Raw genomic sequence first — 24,095 nt, 5'->3', positions numbered from 1 at the left:
TTGTGGGAGTATGAAAGCTATTTCAGTGGACAGCAGGCATTCGCCAGTTCCGATGAGGAAGGAGTATTGACTCGTTTCAGATTGGCCCATGGGATCAACGCTTTTTTTAGCTATGTATTGCAGTATGTTGGAGAACAGTCGCTGAGTGTAAGCATGTTTAAACGATGTAAAAGCGCAAACTGAACAAAATCATTCGAATTTTGATTATTTTACCGCGATTCCCTATCTTGCGGTTGGCGCTCACATATTATAAACATTTAGTGGCGGTATACTTATTTGACCTTGAAATGCATCAGCTGAAAACACCAATAATGCCAGAATGGTAACTTCTGCGTCAGAATCCCCGCATTGCGTAATGAGCAAGCGTTGATTACAAATCTATCCAATCTACCTATCACTTTTCGCGTGGACGCTGGGCGAGAATTTCAATTTAAAGTCGCTCATGCATTAGCTGTAGAAAATAATATTGTTTCACATTTTTGCATAGGAGCTCAGACTCTCCGGAGATAAGCTCAGCACTGTGACACTGCAATGCAGAGTAAATGAACCACACTCGGTTGGAGTGCTTCCTACTCCCTGCGACTTTTGCAAGTTTTGGCTTGTAGTAGGGACGAAAAGGTCTAATCTGTGAAAAAGAGCAAGCTGACCTAACATTTTCTTAGATTTAATCAAGATGGCTGCGAACGAGTGCATGTATTTCTATGAGGATGAAGTGTACCGAATCACGAAGAGAGGCAATCTGGAGTTCGGAATGGTGCTTCAGAATGCAGATGTCGATACAGATGAAGAGGAATCAGGCTCTGAAGAAATGGAAAAACTAAAGAATGGTCACATACTAGTGGCTTGGCATCCAAGGGGTGAAGAGGATGTCATCCATGAGAAGAAGGTCAGTAAAAGCATTGGGTGCTAAATTTTGATTGTGGCATTGGGCGAGTCACACTGTCTTACTATTTGTTGTTTTTGTGACCCTTTTTCTGTTTTTAGATGCTTTGTATTGAAAATGAAATTATTTAGAAGAAGCTTATTAAGTAAACAAGTTTATTTTCTATGTGATGGTGTTCATGAATTTAAAAAAAACTTAATCATTGTTCAATCATTCCAGTGCACTTGTAATTGAAGCAATTGATATGAATGATTAAGTTATTGTTAGAGTGTTGTCAATTATTCAGCTTATACAAGTGGAAAAAGTATTTTAATGCTCGTCTGAAACTCAAACTCTTTAGGCAGCTTTAGGCAGATGCTTCACCTATTTCTTCAATCTTTGCTATCTACTGAGAAGTTCTGAAGGTTGACAATAAGTGTGTAATAAGTTAATGATGCCTGAAAGTGTAAATATTTTTCCTTTTCTCTTCTCTTTCCTTTCTTTTTCTCTTTTCTTAGAAAGCAACTCCTAAGTTACCCTAATGTGTCAGTTGCTCATTATGTGAACTGTCAGGTCATATCTGAAGCTTACCAGCCACTACTATGGACGTCAAACCTCTTGAGACCCCACTTTTTTGCGATAATTTTTAAATGCGTCAACTCTCGTTGACCATATCCTGGCAATGTGTGTTTCAGAACCTGCCGAAACTTTTATTACTAAGGTATTTTGACGCCAAACGATTATGAAAGGTACTTCTCATTCACTCGCAATGTTAAATTTCACGGAACGAATCTGCTGTTTGGGTAGAGGCTACGCGCTCATGAGGCGGAGCCACGTAATGACGTCAGCGCTAAGCTCCGCCCTACCCCTCCGGCGCTCCTTGCCCGGCGACCGGTCACTCGCGTCTCTCGCTCCATTCAGGCTTGATGGTGGGCGGTAGCTGGTAGCGGTAGCGGGCGCTGGTAGATGGCATTTAGAGCAGATGGCGCTGGTGGCGGGGCTCGAGTGTGGCCGAGCGCAAGCCTCTGCCCGGGCCTGAATTGACCTTAGCATTACGAGTGAATGAGAAGTACCTTCCATAATCGTTTGGCGTCAAAATACCTTAGTAATAAAAGTTTCGGCAGGTTCTGAAACATAGATTGCTAGAATATTGTCAACGAAAGTTGACGCATTTAAAAAATATCGCAAAAAAGTGGGGTCTCAAGGGGTTTGACGTTCATAGTAGGTATTAGGCTTGCATATACTATACATTTTATTCCAATTTGAAATCTGACATTTATTTTGTTCAGGGTGTAGGTACTTTTGAAGTTTGCAACTACTGAAGATTGAAGAAAACTATGATGACATCAAATGCAATTAATTTGTTTTTTTTTCTCTATGATAAGCTTCTCTGCCTGGCTTCAGTTCCACATTTGATCCTGAATTTATGCAGTTTGATTTTTTTCTAGACATTAGCTAACATTAATTTTATTGTTAAGAGTCTAATGTTTCTAACCTTCCCATGATGATAGTGGGGTTTCAGCTGACAGATTTCCAACATATCCTTGTGACATATTTATCTATGAATGTTTTGACCTCATGGGTCTCATGAGTTGGTGCATCCAGCATCTTTCTTTATCAGATGAGCCTCTTAGATTGGTGTGCTTGACTTGGCTCTTTTATGTTTTTTTATGGATGGACTTCAAATTGGTAGCATCTCTGAAGTTCCTGTGACAACACATGGGCTTAAGTACGCTAGTGTGTCCAGTCCATTTCCTATGAAACTGGTGGAGCAGTTACCCCCTATGACTGTAGTGAAGCTATCAGACTTTTATCTGACCCCTGTAAATGGTGGATCTCCTCATATTCTGTCAGAAAACCTTCCTGACTGGTATATGACTTCATCCTGTAACTGAGAAAGCCTCTCAGAACTCCCTATTCCCTCTGTGACAGGAGGGTCTCTCAGACCAGTCTTTGACCTCCCTATGTAATTGGTAAACCTCTCCTACAGTCCCTGATCTCCCAGTCCTGACCACTGTCCTGTTCAGTCCTACAGTCTCTGACCTGAGACATCCACCAATTCTTACAGGTGGGCCTGTCAAACTTTAATCTTACCTTATTGTGGTGAGTGAGTGTAACTTTCAGAACTTGCCTCATCCCTTTGCAACTGAGTGTGCCTCTCAGACTCTCAAACCTATGTCTAACCTCTCTCTCTCACCTCTCCAATTCTCACAGATAGGTCTCTCAGACCACTGTCTAGCCCCTCTCCTACCTCTCCTAGTTCTCACAGACAGGCCTCTCGTATCACTGTCTAATCTTCCCATGTAACCTAGTAAATCTTTCAGCAGTTCGCTCTTCCCTTCTTCACAGGTGGGCCTCTCAAACCTCTGTCTAGCCCTCTCATACCTCTCCCATTCTCACAGGGGGGCCTCTCAAGTCACAATGTCTAATCTTCCCATGTAACCTAGTGAATCTCTGAAAACTTCCCTGCTCCTTTTTCACAGGTGGGTCTCTCGGACCGGTGTCTGATGCCTGGGGACATCGTCCGCCGTCTGGTTCCCGGTCAGGACACACAACGTGGCTACTGCCGCACAATCACCATGAAGGCCACAGTGCAGGTGGTGGGCACGCGACAGGTCATCTACAACGTATCCAGTGATGAACTGATTCCTCTGGAGGTGAGAACAGTGTTAGGTTCTGAGACAGTGACTGTATTAGCTGGGCAAAGGCTGGTGAAGCTGGTAGAGGCCGGAACTTTGTTTCGTTGTTGTTCTGGGTGTAGTGTCGGATTCTTGATGTCGAGAGTCTGGGCTCGAGTCGCTCCGGCGCTTGATATGTTTGAGACTCCTGACGAGCATTTGTGGAAGCACCTGGGAGCAGTTGAAATCAGTAAGTGGGGAAGTCTGCCCTCACGCCTCATGGTGAAGTTATGGCAGGCTCATATATTGGCACGCTGCTTCTTATCAAAGCTATATTTAACTTGATCTTAACTGTCTAGAGTTTCATCTACATCAGCCACCGAACGTTTACTGTAACGATTCACCACACTCCCATTCCCCTCATTCCTCAGGAGTTCGCGCCCGACATCGCCGTCTGTATGGACGCCTGGGTGGGAATCATCAACTCGGTGACTTCGGAGGTGGAGCTGCAGTTTCCCGACGGATCCACCTGCCTGCTCACTGACGACGAGGCAGCCGAGCTCGACGATCCGTCGGGACGACGACTCACGGTGAGATAATCGACGAGAACGACGGAAGACGGCGAAGGAATAGAAGGAATAGAGAATAGAGTGAAAGGGGGATGATGACTCACGATGAGAGGACGGAGGGACGGAAGAATGCTCACTCAGGGTGAGAGAATAGAGAGACGAACGGACGATTCCTCGGAAGGCTGTAGCTAGAGAGACGAGCGTGTGTCGGCTGGGGATGAGGTAGTGACAGGTGACCACTGGTTTATGGTACCGAACTGACAGACACAAGTCCGATCACGATGTGATAATGGACAGACAAACGGACGAAGGAATCCTTACGTTCAGGCATGGAAGGAAGGAAAACGTTCGATAGCTTATAGACGAACGAATGACGCAGGAACGAACGGAGTACCTACGGATGATGGGGTTACGGTTAGGCATGGGCGCACTGAACAGACGTTATGCTCATGGCGAGGATAAAATTACATACCTACCGATCGTGCTTGCAAATCGAACGCCATCTTGTCCCATTTCTCTGGACTCTGACACTGGGTACCATTTCGTTGAATGCGCTCATCTTGGACACCATTGCGCTCCATTCTTCCCACTCCGAGCATCGTTCTACCCGATTCTACTGACACCAGTGATGGTTTCGACCCCGTGTTTTTCCAGGACTCTGAGTTTCGCGTGTGGTTCTACCCGGGTCAGAAGCTACTGGGACCGATGAAGGCTTTCCAGAACGCCGTCTGGACCTCTTGCTACAAGGACACACAGGCGCTCAAAGAGTGGCGCAATAAACGAGTCAAGGTAAGCGGATTGTTTGGCAGAGCGGTGACCCGCGGAAGCCGGCGTAATTAGAGAATTAGTCTGCACAGAACTAAACACGAACATAAAATACGACGGGGATGGAGCCGATGGGAGAAGTGGGCCAAATAAACGAATAGAAACTTAGGAAATTAGGCAGGTAGCTGCTTAGCTGGCGATGAGAGAGAGAGTAGGCGGCCGCTGATTGTCAGATTGTCAGCTTCGCTGACAATAGAAAAGAGTGGAAGGCGGGGATGATTGGCATTAGGCGAAAGTTGACAGCAGTTTGGAAATTTGAATTGACGGTAAGACGACATATGACACGCAAAAGAAAAGGATAAAACGAAAAGAAAAACGTTACGATGAACTTTATCGAGCGCGAGGTTTAATTAGGTGGTTGGCGATCTATGATCTGTGACGATGTGTGCCATGCCATGATTTTTGTTCTATTCGCGTCAGGGGTGGACACTGGACAATTGTGCCGAGTTGGGGTAGCACGAGTCTTCCCAATTCCACGCCGGCTGCGCCGGTTTGACTTTGGAGCCGCACCAGACGGCGGAGGTCAAGGTCACTGCCAGGGCGGCGGCGGATTTGCTGCGCCCGTGCAACCCCAACTCGGCATATTTCTCCACCCCTGATTTGCGTTGATGTTTAAAATATCATAGACGTTCTTGCGTATTATGTATGATCAATTCACTGTTTCTGTACATTGATAATCTACATACTTTCGTCTGTTTTTTTTATCGTATCGATCCCTGTAAGGTAGGTAACGTACGAAAATGTCAGAGACGCCTCGGTTAAGTCCTTTAACTCGTGAGTTCGACGGTACGAGAATATGCCAAGTGCCTGGGTCTAGCCTCGCTCAATATTCATCTATCACGTCCCGGTTCCGGTCCGTTAATTTTACTGCCCGTGTCCATTCTGCACCGCTTGCAGTCGAACTGAGCGGAATGGTTTGCCAAGTGCTAATGGCCCGTGGCTGATATGGGATGGTATATTCACCAGCATTTCACAATCTTACTTTCATCCCAGTTACAGCAGCTCAGTAAAGGTCTATTACAAAATTGGACTTCGAGCTGTTGCTCAATACAAAATCTGTTTGTAATATTCATTGACCCCTCATATATCGGTATATAATGCTTGTATTCTGACAGTCTGTAGGTGTTTTTGATGGATAATTTGAAATACCGGAACCGTACATTGATTCATTTCGGATTGATAGCGTTCACTCATGTGTCTCTGTCTACCCTCGTCGGTTTATGGTCGAGCTGAGTGACAATTGAATGTTCGTCGCTTGTCCCCGCTCGGTTACGTCTTAACTACTGGTTGGGACGTCATATCATCAGTCTTCATGCCCGTGTTATAAAGGGGTAGCGGGGCGTCGACAAAATCCGTTCTGAGATTACCGATTCTATCTCCCTTTCGTGTTTGAGAGTGGGATATGAGTTGTGGTGAGCGTTTATCGGATGGCTCAAGTGGGTAATGAACTGGCGTCAGTGTGTAGGTTTTCCTCACGTGTACGGACATGCCAGAAGTGCGACAAGGTGCACTGAGCTTGTGCCAAACCGCTGCTCATTGCATCGACCAAAAGGTCACTTGTCAAAAATGTCGATAGATGCGAGGTCACCCGTCAGTCTATAAATGTCACTGCTTGCTCTGTAGCCGTGCAAAGTTGCGAACACTAATAATTTGCGGCAGATCTTAACATGACTTTTCTCCCTCTGACGGAGCAGTTATTCACATATACTTCGAATGCATATACTTCGAATGCATATACTTCGAATATGCATTGCATATATTTCGAATATGCATTGCATAATGCATATACTTCGAATTACAGATGAAATAGTGATGCAGCATCTGGTATTGTTTACCCCTTACTCGTTGATTATACTGCCTGCGTTCATAGTTGCATGACAGTGTGAATATACTAAGCTGCTTTAGGGTAGTTCGTCTTATATTGCCTCACGACTTAATCCCATCAACGTTCTCCTTCTATCTCAGGTGACAGTGACCAAATACCACGTGACCTCGCTGAACGTCTTCATTCCTAATTGCCTCACTAATGATTCCCACCAATGTTCTCCATCCACCTAAGGTGACGGTGACAAGTACCACGTGACCTCTCTGACTGTCCCCACCACATTGTCCTACCACTAACTCCCACCAATGTTCTCCTCAGGTGACGGTGACCCAGTACCACGTGACTTCGCTGACTGTCCCCGTCCCGTGGTCCTACCAATAACTCTCACCGTTATTCCCCGCAGGTGACGGTGACCAAGTACCACGTGACTTCTCTGAACGTCCACTGGCAGTGTCGTGCCGTCACGGCTGAGGGTAGTCTCGACCAGCCGTCCTATGTCATCACCGGAGACGATCTCAAACGGTACGTGAAAGACTCAAGCGATGCTTGTTGACTTACATAAAAAGCGGTAAGAATAAATCGAGTCCGCGGATGATTTCACGTAGTAATCGTAGTATTTTACAAAGTAGACTCATGGAGAGGTTTCATATTTTAGTAGCTCGATCGGTTTGTTTTATGTTTCATGTTATTTTATGAGACATCGCTAAGCTTTATTGGAATATTTTACATGATAGAGTCGAAATATTTATGTTGCCTTTGTATTTTTCATATTTGTATAACTGCTATATTCTTCGGGAAATTCTGCGTGAAAAAAGTCTATGGGAGATTTCATGCGTCAGTTTCCTCAAGAGGTCATGAAATGCATTAGATGCGGTGAGCTAACAAGTATCAGATAGTGCGTGCCATTGACGGGTTTGTCAGCAGCTCGTCTTCCCGTTGCTCTTGTACCGTGTCTAACACGCCGATCTAATTGCCCCCAGGGTACGAATGCTCAACACATTCGAGCCGTGCACTCTCCAGCTGGGTGACATGAACACCTACAAACTCCGGGAGAATGACATCATCATGACGCTAGACGAGTGGAAGAGACTGGAGAAGAGTGCCATTAGGACGGGCAGGAGGGTTCAGCCCGGCGCGGCGCACTCGAAACCAGCGGCCGCGGCGACGGCGGCGGCGGTGGCGGCGACTGGTGGTAAGGGATGCTCGGAGTAGCGGTGTTGCCGCAAACTCTTGGCGACTCACATTTTTTAAGAGAATTTTTCATGACAGAATTGTTATTCCTTAAAATTGATTGCGGGTATTTTGGACCCTTTTCTTAGTCGATCTCGTTAGATTTTTGGCTTTTCATCGTCCACTGGTACGTTTTTTCATCCACTATTATCCCACGATTTACTTATTCTCATGATTCCGCCATATTCTTTCCATCGTGCACTTTTTCTGCTGCGATTCTCATGTGACATACTCAAAGTCTCATTACTGTAAAACGGCTATTAATTGAGCGTCGCTTCTAAATTTGGAGAATTCGATTTCGTTGTTTTCCACATCCTGTCTTGAATAACTCATAGCAAGGGACCAGACTGATGATTCTGTCCTTCATCACCACCTCAGGGGCTGCGGCCAACCCAGCTACATCAACAGCATCTACTGCGTCCGCGGGGGCAGCTGCAGCGGGGGCGATGGCCGCTCCGGCGGCGCCTGAGGCCTCCGCCAGCCCCCCAGAGGCAGCGGCAGCGGCTCTGACGAACGGCACAGAACAGGACGACGAGATGGGCAGTGTCAGCAGCTACAGCAGCGTCGGATCGGCCGGTGAGTGCTCAGTCGCGAGTGGGGTCTGCTAGTGAGGCTGGCGGGTACTTGGTTGGGCCGTTTGTCTATGGGTTTCACCCGCGGCCGTAGTGCTCGGGTGACGAACGACTAGGCCTGGCTCAACTGAGCTGCAGACGTGGTCGGATTTTCTACGAACTATCAGTCGGATGGCCGTCTTATATTGATGTTCAGATTGACTCATGTTCGACCGCTGGGTTGTAATGCCGTGCGTAACCATTTATTGTATGTCTTGCAAGGTAAAACGTTTCGTTGTGGCTGAGTTAACATACAGGAAGATATGTGTTTGGGTTTGGAATAGTTTCCGCTTGGTATATTATCCAGATTTACATGGATGCCACTTAGCAATAGTGCTTTAATTTCCCTGTTCACCGGAACCTACCACGGCATCATTCACATTTAGTAAATCCTCACCCTAGTTTCCCATCACCCAATTCATCTCACTCCCCAATCAATGACTGTTTGACCCTTCACTATGACCTACAGGTAAGCGCACCCGCCGAGGTCTCAGCCTGAAGACGCACGTCATGAAGAAACGCAAGCTGAAGCGCTCGCGGCCCTGTCGTCAGCCAACGTACGAGACACGCTCCTTCTCTCCGGGCGATACACTGGTGGTGGAAACCGTGAAGACGGTGTCGTGGGTCACTGTCGTCTGGCAGGTGAGCGCTCGACGTGGAGGTTAAATTTGATTTGGAGGGTTTATAGCAGACGAGGGAACATTCAGCTGGGTTACTATGGGTTTGCATGTGATGCCTTAAAGCGGAAAAAGGGTTGTTGGGTCACCTTTGAAGGCTTGGGGATTAGCGCGGCATCAGATGACGAGTTACCATGGATTGACAGTGGCTGATGGATGCTGGATTACGATGGCAGACATAATGAATTACATAACTGTGTAGTGTGTAGTCACTGTAGTATGTGGAGAGGGGGTCTATGCCGCGGTTCAGTGGACTGGCAGACGACTGAAACTGCTGACTGTTCACTCTCTTGGCAGGACGGCTCAGTGGAGGAGGACATACCGTCCGTCAGTCTGCATCCGTCCCACCATCTGGACGAGCACGAGTTCTTCCCAGGTGAGCGCAAGGCCCTGTCTCTGCAGAATGGTGTTTTCGGATATGGTCTGGTCCAGTGATCAGCCGCTTCATGGCCCCTCAGGTCTCTCTTTCACCATCACTCCTTAATCTGTTTCCTCCTCAGTCGCCTCTGATCCCGCATCTTACCTTCCTTTCGGCCGGCTTCCTTCCATCCTTGACCTTGTTTCACCCCATCAGCTCTCATCCTTGTCCCACCCCATTTCTCATTCATCCTCCCACCCCGCTTCTCAGTTCTCTTCGCATCTCTCTTGTCCCACCCCCTTTCTCACCCACACCCCCTCCCCACACCCTCAGGTGACTACGTGGTCGAACAAAAGACTTAAGTTGGCCCTGCAGAGTACGGGATGGTACAGAGTTCTAACCACCTTCCCAATTCGTCCAAAGGTGACTACGTGGTGGAACAAAAGACAGAGGTGGGCCCTGCAGAGTACGGCGTGGTACAGAGTTTTAACCACCTACTCCCTCCCGTCCACAGGCGACTACGTGGTCGAACAGAAGACCGAAGTGGGCCCGGCAGAGTACGGCGTGGTGCAGCATGTGGACCACGCCGGGCGGACGGCGCTCGTCAACTGGTACCAGATCTACCTGTTTGGCAGCGACGCCAGGTACGAAAAACATTTTTTTCTACAGCTTGTACCAACCAGCCTCGCTTCCGAACCTAGTCTGGGCTAGTCTGTTTTGAATAAGGCCAATTTGTTTTTACCACGCTAATCTGTTTTCAATCTGTTTTGGTTTTGGTCCGTTTTGTATGCAGTAAGTTAATGCAGGGAGATTCCAAAACTTTCCTTTTATTTAAAAGACCGCTATTTTTGGGCGAGAACCTAGTGTGACCACACAGCCGTTTTTACTTAAATACAAGATAATCTATTGATATCTTGTTTGCTCATCATCTGCTCATCATCTCATTTGCTCATCATCATTATTAGGTCTCGATGGCCTATTGGCAATGACATGACGCTTCCCGCTCATCTATTGATTATAATAAACCACCTTTCTCTTTCATCGTCCCGTCCTTCCGATAAGTGACTCAGCTTCTCGTATAATGGCCTCATCAACGTACCTCGAAGTCCCAACAAACATGTCACCGACTCACCTTAATTTTTCGTCGGCAGTCCTCAACTACTGCGTCAAACCGAAGCCTCTGTGTACGACCTATCCGACCACCCGGACTTCCGCTACCGGCCCGGTACGGTGGTGGTCAGCGTATCACCGAAAAACAGAGTCATCACGGATACTGACGGAGAGGAGAGCAGAGAGAGTGGCGGAGGGGATGGAGCGAGGTGAGGAGGGAGGGGGGAGGGAGGAAGGGAGGTTAGAAAAAGGAAAGGGTTGGGATGGTGAGCGAGAGACGGTCAACGTGAAATAAGTGGATTTGCGACGAGAATAGCGTGGGAGAGAACTCATGGTGATGTGAGGCTGTGGACCAAGGGAGAGCAAAGAGGAGAATTAGGAATGGGAAGACGAGAACCTCCCCGTCCTGAGAGACAGGACGAGGGCGGAGAACGTGGAGAACCAATGTCTAAACCCCTCTGCCTTTCGTCTTCTTTGCGGCCTCGAATTGTGTTCGCAGAAAATGTTTTCTGATGCTCCTGTAGTTTTCTATCATCACATTAAGCCCGTTAGAATCGGTTGATCCTCCGCCATCACCCTTCTAACACCCTCTATCTCCTCACAGGGAGGTTACGCTAGCCCACTGCGGTTCAAACGGACCTGCGGCGGGCGGCGGCGACCCAGCTCCTCCAGCCCCCGCAGCTCCATCAGCACCCTCAGCACCGTCAGCTCCATCAGCTCCCTCAGCACCGTCAGCTCCGGCAGCTGAAAATACTACCGAGGATACAGCGGCGCCGCCGGGCTGCGGCCATGCCGGGCAGGTGCTCGATGTGCTGACATCTGGCGAGGTGAGTCGGAAGCTGTAGTGTCAGCGGTGATCCAGTAGAGGCGCTAGAAGGGCCCGCATTTGTTCTCGTTCATGAGCAAATATCGAGAGGATCTAGCCTGTTCTCACTAAGCAGCGAGAACACACAGGTATCATTCGCTTTTAATGTCTGGGAATTTTAAAATGATAAGCTTCCTTCCATCTCACTGCAGCCTCCGTAGAAACGCAAAACGACAGATCTTTCCAATTTTGAGGAAATGGGCGGGCGAGCTGTCCCGTTTCCGAAGTAACAACGTCAGTTAAATCATTTATACTGGTCCCTGCGCCCTATAATGTCCAGATCACCCTGTCTGACAACCCTCTCCCATCCCGTTTCTCCACAGGTGAAGGTGTGGTGGGCGAACGGCACCACGTCCAACTGCTACCCGCAGGACCTATTTAGGGTGAGTTTGCACTGCTTGGCAGCCATTCAAATTCCGCGCTTTTACTAAACCAATATCGTGCAGAGTGCTGTATTCGTACTGGGACTCTACTATCATGTAGTTTTTGCCTTTTTCAATTTTTTTTTTTTTTTACTTCGATATTTTTTTTGTCCTTCAATGGCATTGCATGGTACGCATGACTTTGTTATGCACTCATTCAGTCTCTACCAGGGCATTTAAGTTCGGAAAGTTTCGCCCTTGACTTCAAACAGATTCGCTGATATAGCTTGGACTGAGCTCGGTTTGCACGTGAACTGGTTTTGGCTCTGAACTGAACTGACTCTGAACTGACTCTGAACTCTGTGTCCCCGCAGGTTGGCGAGTATGACTCGGATGAGGGCGAGCTGTGGGACAACCACGACTCTGCCGACTCCACCGAGTCACAGTGGGAGACTCAGTCCGAGGAGTCAATGGTCGCCGGAGATGAACCGTGAGTTAATGAGTCATCACCTGACTGAACAGAACCTGAAGTCAGTTACCGAGCAGCGCCGAGACCAAAATGGACAGAGCCTCAGCCCTCAGCAGTACCTATTTTAATGCGACACTTGTTGCTGCTCTGCAGGTCTCCCTAGGAAGCGATGTTCGCTTTACAGCTGTTCAATGCTGTTTTAATTTATAGGCATCGCATTAGTTACGATAAATCGTCATTTTATTCTTGTTCATCCGCATGCCACGGTTTTTCCGGGTCTTTGACCTGAAATGGATGTGTGCTCTCCCCGGGCAGTAGTGACCTTTGTGATCTGTGTTATTTCCGTAACACCTGCGCCAACACCTCACTGATCTCATGTAACCCTCTGCACCCTTCACAGCAACTCGGAGCAGGCAGAGACGCCCCTGAACGAACGTCTGAAACCCCGCCTGGCCGCCATCATTGAGAAAATCCGGGTGACGATGTCTCGACTGGAGGAGATCTTTACTCAAAACTCTGCTCTTCAGAGTCCGCTCATCATGCGCCAACTGCTGGACATCTATAAAAACTCCAGGCTAGTCGGCCGATGGGATGAGGGGGGGGGGGGAGGGGGGGGTGACTCCCGTCCCTCTCCAGAGAGAACTGCTATGGGAGAGTGACCATCAGGGAGGCGCGAGCATGCTAATTGAGGTCTGTGCTTTGGCTGAGATTACATTATTGATGCTTGTACGTGATAATTGACGCTTTGACAATGGAATGTGAGTCCATACTTGAAGAATTCCACGATATTACCGGCTGCAATGCAACGGACTGTTATGTTACACCGTAGTGGTATAATGTCGTATAGATCACTATATTTTTGAATAGCTTTATAGGTTCGACTACTGTTGCCTTAGGACGTATAATTGTCAAAGCGCTGTTTTATTAGTACTTTGTATGATTGCTTTTATTCTTAAGACGTTTGCTTGGGTTGTGTATAATTAATAACCCTTTTTACTTACCTACGATTTTTTACCAGTTAGGTTTCATTCCCAACTAACCTACCCCACCATTCTCTTTTGTTCGCCGTTCATGGCGGTAATGGTCGAATGACGTTGCAGATTATTTCTCTTCAGGTGTTTGGACAAACTCATGGACACCACTTTCTTCGACGAGTCGCACTTTGGTGGTCTCGTGAGTCAGGTAAGAGATGCTTGGAACCCCGGCTAGCCTTCCTGCCTGGTGCCGAATGCTGGAATTTGCTTGTTGTGTGGCCGAAATGGGCTTATTTCTACTTCAATACGTACTGTAATCGATTTCGCTCACTCAGATATTGGATATCGCGGATCGCGTTGTGGTGCTAGTTCAAACCGTATGTACGGAATTATAGTGGTAATTTTATTTCCGGTGGATAATGTAAGATCTTTGACTGAATGGTAGAATATTTGAAAGAAAAATCCTGATCAGGCTGGCCATTTTATCAAGGATGATCATGTTAACGTCATCACCAAGGGAGCGAGTCATGCTACTGTAATTCACAGTTGCCGTCTATTGGCGCTACAGTCGACCGAAGATCGATCGTCACCTTACCACTCTTGCTCACCCCTCACCCCGTCCCTTCCCCTTCTCCGTGGCGTCAGATTCGTGAGCGCTCCAAGGCGTTCGCAGCCCAGCGGGAGAGCGCCGCGTCCTGCCGGCTGGCCGATGGTGGCGACGCCAGCGGCGACTCGGCGAACCAACCGGCCACCGGGTAGGTACCGGACGGGTTAGTGGGTAGTGGGTATCTGTAAGAATCTTGGGGCTGGGTGACCCACCCACTGCCAAGCCTTGAGGGAACATTTGTGGACGGTGGGCGAACCTGTATCACTGTATGTGATCTTTATGACCCTTGTAGTGTTTGTGACCTGTGTATAACCTGAACTGACCTGTGTGACCAGTGTATGGCCAGTTTGACATGTGTTGATGACCACGAGTTTGGGCTGCGTGTGGCCTGGACAGGGCTGCGGAGTCGATGGATTTTCGGCGACTCCGACTCCGACTCCGACTCCGGCTTTCAAAAACCAGCTCCGACTCCGACTCCGACTCCGGGCAGAATTGTCGACTCCGACCGACTCCAACTCCCGACTCCGACTCTGCAGACCTAGCAGGGCTGCGGACTGCGGAGTCGACAGATTTTCGGTGACTCCGACTCCGACTCCGACTCGGGTTTCTAAAATCGACTCCAACTCCGACTCCGACTCCGGTCACAACTGTCGACTGTGACCGACTCCGACTCCGACTCCGACTCCGACTCCGCAGCCCTGGGCCTGGATATCTTGTATGTGATGTGTCCGCTGTGAATGAGCCATAAGTGACCTGTGTATGTCATGGTATAGCCTTTTATAACGTGTTAGGCTTGTATGTGACCTGTGTAGTGAGTGTGTATGACCTGTCTGCACGTTTGTAACCTGTCTGACCTCTATATGACCTATCTGATCTCTCTGTAACCTCTTCTGTGATCTATCTGACCTCTCTATGACTCGCTCTGCCCCCAGCGCATCTGTACCCGGCGGCGCCAGCGCCCTGGTGGAGTGTGGAGAGTTTTGTACCATGGTCAAGGCGCAGCTACTACTTGCATACGAGGAAGTAGTGAGTAGAATTGAACTCTATGACTTGAAATGCGTCCTCGTGCGCATTAAATGCGTCCTCGTCGTTGCGCGCCGAAACCAGCGGAGATGCCGAGTTATAGCGTGGTTTTAGAAGTTGTCAAGTAAAATAGACATTATGGCTAGGTATCAGTTTTGTGTTCACGAAGAACACGTTCTTTTGCGGTTAATGTCCTTGACTTTTGTTTGGTAGAACTTTTAGATATCCTGAATATAAATGTATTACAAGTTTTCCATAGACTACTTCATATTATAGTACATTTTTGCCACCGACGCATGTTAAAAAAGTTCAGTTAAATTTTTGTATAAAGGTGGCCTGCTGAAAGGCTGAAGCGCGAGAGTCGGTTAATTTCAGTCGACGCCAAAACTCGGAAATGCCTATCAAAACCCATGCATAAAAACACAGCGGTTAATTTCATTATACGGCAGTTTTCTTCTCTTCAAAAGCTCCCTGTTAAACAATGCATTCGATGACTGAAACTTCAATAAAAGTCCGGTCATAGAAGCTTGCAGCCAAGCTTGCAGCTTGGAATAAAATAAATTGCGAAACAGGTTGACAGGTGAATTTTGAAAAGAACACAGCCTTAATGTAATGACTTTTCGTATGCATTTCAAAGAGATAGCTTAGCAGGTTACGCAGAAATTTAGAAGGCAGATTTCGAGGTACACCTAGTTCTCAAGAGCCAGTGAAAAGAGCAATTGAAGATGAACCTTACAAAACGGGAAGAACAGCACTGTCAGGAGCCAGTGTTTGTAGTAAGATCGACGTTTGTTTATACCTTCATGGATATTGGATGTCAAAACTCAAAACATAGGAAAGAGGAGGGAATGCAACGACATTACATTTCCCCACTAATGAAGACAAAACATGTCTCCGCAACGCCTACTCCTCACTCGCAATTGCTTCGTAGCATGAATGTCTAATAAAAGTAGGTAACAGACGCGTCTCGCATGTTTACCAGGAAATATCTGAGAAATGAGGGATGAATTTCAAGCAAAATACGACATGGTAGGCAATTTACCATTTGTATAGGTATACTGAAACCAAGTTGTAGATTAATTTCGTTATTCGCCCATCGTGTGTTAAAGTCCATTGGCAATAATTTTCATTATACGCCCAAAGCTTTACCCATTTGCTGCCCCCCCCCCCCATCTCCCGTGCCCCTCCTTGATGTCGAAGCCCAAAAGCGAACCCTTTCTCAGAGATGCGTTGGTGCTCGGTGCCAAAAATTTACTATAATAAATTTAATTACCCGGTCCGAATACTATACCAGCCATGATACGGTCGCTTTTCCTCAAGGGTGTTTTCATTGAATATGCTCGCAGGCTCGCACATTCAATGCGAAAATTGCACTCATTTCATTCGTGCAATTTTCGAAAATAGCATCCTCACTCCGTTCGGACGCTATTTTCGATAAAATAATGTCCTCACTTCGTTCGGACATTATTTTAAAACACCCTTGGGAAAGCGACCGAATAATGTCTGGTATAGTGCTCGGACCGGGCAATTAAATATATATTATAGTACATTTTTGCCACCGACGCATGTTAAAAAAGTTCAGTTAAATTTTTGTATAAAGGTGGCCTGCTGAAAGGCTGAAGCGCGAGAGTCGGTTAATTTCAGTCGACGCCAAAACTCGGAAATGCCTATCAAAACCCATGCATAAAAACACAGCGGTTAATTTCATTATACGGCAGTTTTCTTCTCTTCAAAAGCTCCCTGTTAAACAATGCATTCGATGACTGAAACTTCAATAAAAGTCCGGTCATAGAAGGTTGCAGCCAAGCTTGCAGCTTGGAATAAAATAAATTGCGAAACAGGTTGACAGGTGAATTTTGAAAAGAACACAGCCTTAATGTAATGACTTTTCGTATGCATTTCAAAGAGATAGCTTAGCAGGTTACGCAGAAATTTAGAAGGCAGATTTCGAGGTACACCTAGTTCTCAAGAGCCAGTGAAAAGAGCAATTGAAGATGAACCTTACAAAACGGGAAGAACAGCACTGTCAGGAGCCAGTGTTTGTAGTAAGATCGACGTTTGTTTATACCTTCATGGATATTGGATGTCAAAACTCAAAACATAGGAAAGAGGAGGGAATGCAACGACATTACATTTCCCCACTAATGAAGACAAAACATGTCTCCGCAACGCCTACTCCTCACTCGCAATTGCTTCGTAGCATGAATGTCTAATAAAAGTAGGTAACAGACGCGTCTCGCATGTTTACCAGGAAATATCTGAGAAATGAGGGATGAATTTCAAGCAAAATACGACATGGTAGGCAATTTACCATTTGTATAGGTATACTGAAACCAAGTTGTAGATTAATTTCGTTATTCGCCCATCGTGTGTTAAAGTCCATTGGCAATAATTTTCATTATACGCCCAAAGCTTTACCCATTTGCTGCCCCCCCCCCCCCATCTCCCGTGCCCCTCCTTGATGTCGAAGCCCAAAAGCGAACCCTTTCTCAGAGATGCGTTGGTGCTCGGTGCCAAAAATTTACTATAATAAATTTAATTACCCGGTCCGAATACTATACCAGCCATGATACGGTCGCTTTTCCTCAAGGGTGTTTTCATTGAATATGCTCGCAGGCTCGCACATTCAATGCGAAAATTGCACTCATTTCATTCGTGCAATTTTCGAAAATAGCATCCTCACTCCGTTCGGACGCTATTTTCGATAAAATAATGTCCTCACTTCGTTCGGACATTATTTTAAAACACCCTTGGGAAAGCGACCGAATAATGTCTGGTATAGTGCTCGGACCGGGCAATTAAATATATATTATCAGTAATGCAGATGTCTACGGTTTTTCATTTGACGTTTATTCTGTTTGTCCTGTTCAGGCATTGTGGGTATTCCTTGCTTGACCTCTGACCGTTAACCTCCGTGTTTCAGGTTCGTCGGTACGGCATCTCTCTGAACAGCACTTCCGTGACTCTGGAGTCGGCCACCAGTCCGGCCGGCGACGACTCGGGAATCAACGGGGACCTGAGGACGGAAGGTAAGAACGTCAATGGTGACTCTAGGCAGGGCAGCGAGGGCGGAATTATTAGGGTATCGAATGGGATCTTAGGCGGGAAAGTAATAATACTAATGACACCAATAGTGATCTTATGCAGGACGGTGAGGGCTGGGGGGAGTATAAGTTGGGGCTGTTGGACCCGGCAGGCCACAGGACTTCGAGCTGGGGTTGGATTGGGCTGGGCTGGGCAGGGTTGGCCTCTTGTAATGGTAACTACGATATGAATCGAGGATGAGTCTGCCATGGCTGCCGCTCATGCGATATAATTAGGCTCCCCCCAATATTGATTTTAATGTGGATACATTCGTGTGCACTTCCCTATGTGCCGTCAAGCATGAGTGTCAGTGTCAAGGTATGCCACTCAGGCGCATGCTCAATGTATGTCACTCTGTCATATGCCATGGCGTCATCCCGTCCCGTATCTGTCATCAACAGATGGTACTGAGGAGACAGAGCCGGCCTCTGCTGACCACTCCAAGGAACCGTCCACCCCCGGCCCGACCACCGCCGCTGGCGACTCGGCGCCGCATGTGCAAGGTTAGATGACGCACAAACACATTGGGCACACACACAAAGGGTATGTGATGACAAACAGAGGGTACATACACTGGATGGATATGTACAAAATATCGTGAGTGGTTGGTCGAAATGTATGTCCCAAACTACCCAAGCTGTTCACAAATTGTCACCCACCGTCTTTCAGCTTCAGCGTCTTTTACCTGTTCACTCACACGTTATCTTACCATTCACACGTTACGGGTTTTACATATTTCAACTCGGTTTAGACCCTTACGTAACGTGAACCCTCTGTTGACACACCTATATGCTTTCCGTGGCACGTTCGTGACATTTTCCTAACTTGTTTGTTATCCGTTTTGACCTCGACGTGCCTGATCCGTTTTCACTTCTTATTCTGATCCCATTTCTGATCCTTACTGGCCGGCTTTTCTGGCTCATACCTTAGACTGTAAGTCACTCTGTGCTGAACTGTTTCTGACCGTTCTAATCCATGTCTAACCCGTCTCTGATCTCATCTCCACCAGAGTTCACCACTTTGCCGGCGGTTCCGGACGGTCACAAGTTCAAGGTCAGCCTGTTCCAGCCGGTGGGCGTGGACAGTCACACGTTTATGAAGGCGGTAAGACGTGAGATCCGACTGCTCACACGCTCACTGCCCGACGGCATCATCGTCAAAGGATACGAGGAGCGCATGGTGAGAAGTAACAGAACAGACTTATGAGCAGACTCGGAAAAGCGGCCTCTTGAGCTGGCTAAATACGATATATTTGAGTGAGAGCTGAACTCTTTTGTGACTGCTCGGAGCTTCGGATTATGTCGATGTGCGGGACTTTTTGTTGACTAGATGCATGATGTTATTTGGACATGGGATGGAGGGCTGAAAAGGCTCAAAGGCCCAACGTCCTGCTGAATGACATACCTAATAAGAACCCTTGATTTATCGCGATGTTGTCTTGAGTGCGGTGACATCTAAATGCGATTTTTCTTTCTTTCTAGATGCAGTGTTTTGTCCTGTTCTGACCTTATGTGCCAGGGCCTGTATTGATATTTGATGATCGACGGGCCTCATTGACCCCAGCTGACCCTACTTTGACCTCTATCTTTGTATGTGTCAGGACCTCTATTCTGTGATGATCACCGGTCCCCGTCGCACGCCGTACGAGGACGGTCTGTTCTTCTTTGAAGTGCAGCTGTCTCCCGAGTACCCGCGCACACCACCTGTGTTCCACTACATCAGGTCAGTACCCGTACCTCATTGTAACCCATGGTACCGTACAGTACTCCATTGTGCCGAGTACCCGCGCACACCGCCCGTCAGTTCTTCGTTCGGTTCATTAGGGTTTACGGGCGCGTCGACTGTGGTGGTCATTTTGCGCCCATTGCCCGTCAGTTCCACTATATCAGTTCAGTAGTATGTCAATACGTCCCGAACCTTGTTGCGTCATATCAGTTCAGTTCACCATTTGTTTCATTGCATCACCAAACCATCAAACATGTTTTAAAAGATCTTAATGAAAACGAGATCCTTCCTTGCGCAACATGCATTTCTTTTTATGAATCATGATTTCGAATCGATTTCGAATCGTCGAAAGAAAAGTTGCAAAGGTTTCATTAAGAGCTAAAAGAACGTTGTTAAACTTCTTTTTAGGTCAGTTGGTGATCGCTCCTGAGCCAAAGTCTAGCCTGACACCTCTCCTGTATTTCCCCACTCCGCTCTGTCTCCAGTTACTGCTCGGACCGACTGAATCCGAACCTGTACGAGGACGGAAAGGTGTGCGTCTCGCTGCTCGGCACGTGGGGAGGACGCGGCTCAGAGGTGTGGTCATCATCCTCCAGCCTCATGCAGGTGCTCGTCTCCATACAGGGTGAGTTGGCGAACGGTGTGAGTTTGTGCGTATGTGTGTACGTGTGTTTGGAGGTGTGGTACTAGGGGTTTTTGGGACTGGGCCAGTGTGTATGTGTGTTTGTAGGTGTGCTACCATGAACATATTTTACTGGGTCAGGGATGAGATATTGTTACCCAGGGTTGTGTGAGAAACATTATTGCCCATTGCCCAAGGTATCTCAGCGGGTACCTCTGAGGTTGTTTCAGGGACATTGTTGTCTTATTAGGGTTGTGCTAGGAATGTACGGAATGTTTATTGTAAGTCGGGGTTGTATCATATATTTTTATCGTCGGCAATGGTTGTGCGCAAGAGTTGAGCGGGAACTGACGTTTTGCAGATATGGTAATGGGCCACCAATCATTTACGATCTATATCTTTTATTGTGGATTTGATCATATGATCGTTGTCTTTATGTTCTTATCCTGATTTGTACCTATCTCATATCTTTATGGTACATTCGATGGAGATAGGGATAAGCTGGGTCCGTTTTTGAATACGGCATCAGCCTTCCGCCCTACATATTAAGTGACTGAGTTGTTTTCCTTGTGGTGTACAGGACTGATTCTGGTCGCTGAACCCTACTACAATGAGGCTGGATACGAGAAACAGCGCGGCTCACAGCAAGGTGCCGAAAACAGTCGGCTCTACAATGAAATGGTACGGCCGAATATTATAACGTTTTTGATTAAGTGGTACGGATAGCCAGTGTCGACTGTGAAAGGCAGAGTAACGTCAAACAAGCGCGCTTCAAAGCTTTTAAGAATCATGAGGGCGCCAGCATGTACTTGCTGCCTTGATTTTGTAATAGGAAGACTAAATAAGAAGCTCGCTTACAAGTCACAAAGCTTTTTCGGAATTCATGGCCCGATAAATGTTGGGGATTCGGTCAAAAATGTTTTGAAATGACTGCTGGTGCCTGCCTGTCTCATTTGCCGTGGAGTAATAATATCCAAAGATTTACGTAATATAGGTGTTTTCTGTTCATTGGCACCAACAGGTGATGTGCAGATATGTCAGATGTCCTCGCATCACCTTCCTGCTAACGCCTTTCTGCTCGTCGCTGCGCACAGGTGATCCTGAAGCTGGTGCAGTCGCTGACGGCCATTCTGCGGAACGCACCCTCCGTGTTTGAAGAGGAGGTGGCCGAACACATGAGGACACGAGCGCACAAGTCAGTACGACCCCCTTCACTCGCTCAATGATAACCTGTTCCCTGTGGGGAGACTGACTAAAGGATAACTCCAATATTTTGTTCCGTATCGTCGCGTTTTTTTTTTTTAATACGTGGTGCCTGATTGTGTTCCAGAATATGGTTATTTTCATTATGCGATTGTCGTTTGGTCAGTGTTCTCAAATCGCCCCAATTCATGCATTGATTAGCATTGTCGGGTTCTCTTCGCATTGTCGTATTTGTCTTGAAGCGCCGTGCTGCCTATGAGATGGTCCCGGATTCAAGTTTGCTTGTTCATTGAGTCCAACGGGTATCTGACCGCCCCTCTCCGTTCTTCCACAGACTGATCGCCCGTCTGCGCCACTGGCTCAGTGTCTCCGAGGCCGCCACTGCCGCCGGCGGAGCCACACCAACCACTGGTGAGATAGGCGGCTTGCATCGAAAAGGGTTACCAGACGTCCAAGTAGTCAGTAATACGAGGGACGCGATTGCAATGCTGACTGCAGGTAGCTGTCTACATTTTATGCGTTTGAATATGATTCTCCGGAAGCCGCTATTATAAGGCATTTAGCTTTTATCAGTCCTTACTCAGGTGGATTGAAACGCCACCAGCGCTGCCGTTCTTCACTGTTGTAAGTTATCGGGGGGGGGGGGGCAGACTATAAATCTGGTCCAGTCTCTCACCAACCCTGTCTCTGTTTCTAACCGCAGATGGAGTGGCGCCCAGTGAGTTTGACCGTCCCGACTTCCCGCTGCTGCCGGCGTCTCGTGGTTTCGGTATCACACTGAGGAAGACCCTGCAGACCTTTGAGAAGGTAAGATGAACTCTAACGTCCAATATCACCGGAGTACTCCGTAAATCTGGACCCCTTGGAAAAGCAGGCATGTTTGTTTTTTAATGTTCATTATCTACAGGCACATTAACAGGTTTTCTGTCAATGCGCCCCTAAACCCTAAATGGTAATTTGAGTGGCATCATACCAGTTTAAGTGAATCAGCTGTGTTGGATGAAATATGAGAAGCAGTAACGGAAAGTGAGGGTTAGAGCTATACCATATCTATTAGTCTGTCCCGTAGGCCGCGCAATCAATGATCTCTGGTTGTACGTACATCACTAGTCTGATTGGTCTGACGTAAATCGTTCCATCCCCAGGCTCTGGAGGAATGCGGCGTAGAGGACACCGCTCCAGCCAATGAAAAATCTACCACCCCCTCCACCACCCCGGCCGCAGCCCCCTCTGGAGCCTCCACCTCCAACCCAACCACCACAGATAACCCCACCAGCTAGCCAAGACGATACTAGACTCCATATCTTCAATTCCGCGGCGTAAGTCTGTGGGCCGACCGTGCGGCCGCTCATCAGACTTAACGCCGCTGCCATGCTCCGTTTTGCCAGCTTTAGATCGGCTCGTACGCTCGGCTATGATGGTTTTGGAGGTTCATATGGCCTCGGATGAAGTAAAAGGCTGAGTGATGAAAGCTGATTCAAGAAGGGCGATTGCGTCTTGCCGGTGCATTGTTGCGTTCAAGCAGCCCTAACTTGGTGGGTGCGCGGCTAAGACGGAGCGCTATTTGAGGTGTTTTCTTGGATTGTGAGTTTGTGAAGGATTCACTGTTGATACAGAAAACGTGTGATCTGTGGCTGGCTGCCTTGTGTTGGAAAGGACGCTCACGTGGCGAGGAAGGCAGAGGAACGATTTTGTTGGTCTGGCGACTGCCCGCCCTAAGGACACTTCATCACGGGCAAGAACCCAAATGAGTTAGCTGGTCTGGTGACCGGCTACCCTAAGAACACTTCGTCGTAGGCAAGAACAAAAGAGAAGTCGAGAAGAGCTTGGGAGGAAGGTCAGAAATAGGCCGGAGAAGGCCGTTTGTCATGAGTTTGCGGCTTCGTGTCGCACTACCGAACACGACGCAAGATCGGTCGAAACATGAGCTGATGCCACAGGTTAGTGATTCACAGGCAGGGCAGGCACTTGCCAGGACAACTCCGCAGTGTACTGTAGTATTAATCCACATTTGTTTCGTTATATTATACGTTTTCAACTATTTGGCTTCTGGTATATTGCACTGCAATGAAGTACAGACATTGCAAAGACCGACGTACGCGCGATGTGCGATGCGTGTATCTATAAACTTAAACGTCGATCGTAAGTCGCTCTTGCCGCCGATTTGGTGTCCCGTTACCCATTCTTTGGCGTGCTATGGATTGTGTGAACGATTGACTGCTTGTGTTTGCAATGAAGTTTGTGGAAAAGTCGCTGGGATTGTGAAAAATACTGGTCGCGTTGTCGTCAGTCGGTGGGTGCGGCCATGTCTTAAACGTGCATAAAGAATAAATCTGTCAAGCTTGTCGGTTGTGTGGTGGGTGGTTCTCTCGGACGAGTTCTCAGGGTTTGGGATTGGGAAGTAGCTCAGGGAGGAGCGTCTTTCTGGATCGGTGTGGGATTTGAGTGATAGGTCAGGAAACTGACGAGACACGGG

The 24,095-nt window shown here is 47.6% G+C and overlaps 1 protein-coding gene across 1 annotated transcript; it reads left to right on the top strand.

The window, feature by feature from the left end:
• The first annotated feature begins 333 nt into the window (after positions 1 to 333).
• On the top strand, positions 334 to 23,964 carry LOC122391606 ((E3-independent) E2 ubiquitin-conjugating enzyme-like). The gene is made up of 28 exons (XM_043385710.1): positions 334 to 886; positions 3,346 to 3,519; positions 3,912 to 4,070; positions 4,704 to 4,838; positions 7,103 to 7,221; positions 7,680 to 7,891; positions 8,308 to 8,505; positions 9,010 to 9,182; positions 9,515 to 9,593; positions 10,090 to 10,219; positions 10,727 to 10,894; positions 11,290 to 11,512; positions 11,874 to 11,933; positions 12,287 to 12,402; positions 12,782 to 12,955; positions 13,497 to 13,563; positions 14,001 to 14,110; positions 14,895 to 14,988; positions 17,909 to 18,014; positions 18,471 to 18,572; positions 19,079 to 19,248; positions 19,670 to 19,791; positions 20,280 to 20,419; positions 20,997 to 21,097; positions 21,511 to 21,611; positions 21,954 to 22,030; positions 22,323 to 22,426; positions 22,765 to 23,964. The coding sequence occupies exons 1-28, from the start codon at positions 674 to 676 to the stop codon at positions 22,897 to 22,899; spliced, it is 3,762 nt and encodes a 1,253-aa protein (XP_043241645.1). The 5' UTR covers positions 334 to 673; the 3' UTR covers positions 22,900 to 23,964.
• Positions 23,965 to 24,095: the final 131 nt, after the last annotated feature.

The sequence above is a fragment of the Amphibalanus amphitrite genome, unplaced genomic scaffold (assembly GCF_019059575.1).
Source record: "Amphibalanus amphitrite isolate SeventyFive unplaced genomic scaffold, NRLGWU_Aamphi_draft 000446F_arrow, whole genome shotgun sequence".
In the NCBI taxonomy this organism is placed as follows: Eukaryota; Metazoa; Arthropoda; class Thecostraca; order Balanomorpha; family Balanidae; genus Amphibalanus; species Amphibalanus amphitrite.
This window is presented reverse-complemented; position numbering and strand designations above follow the sequence as displayed.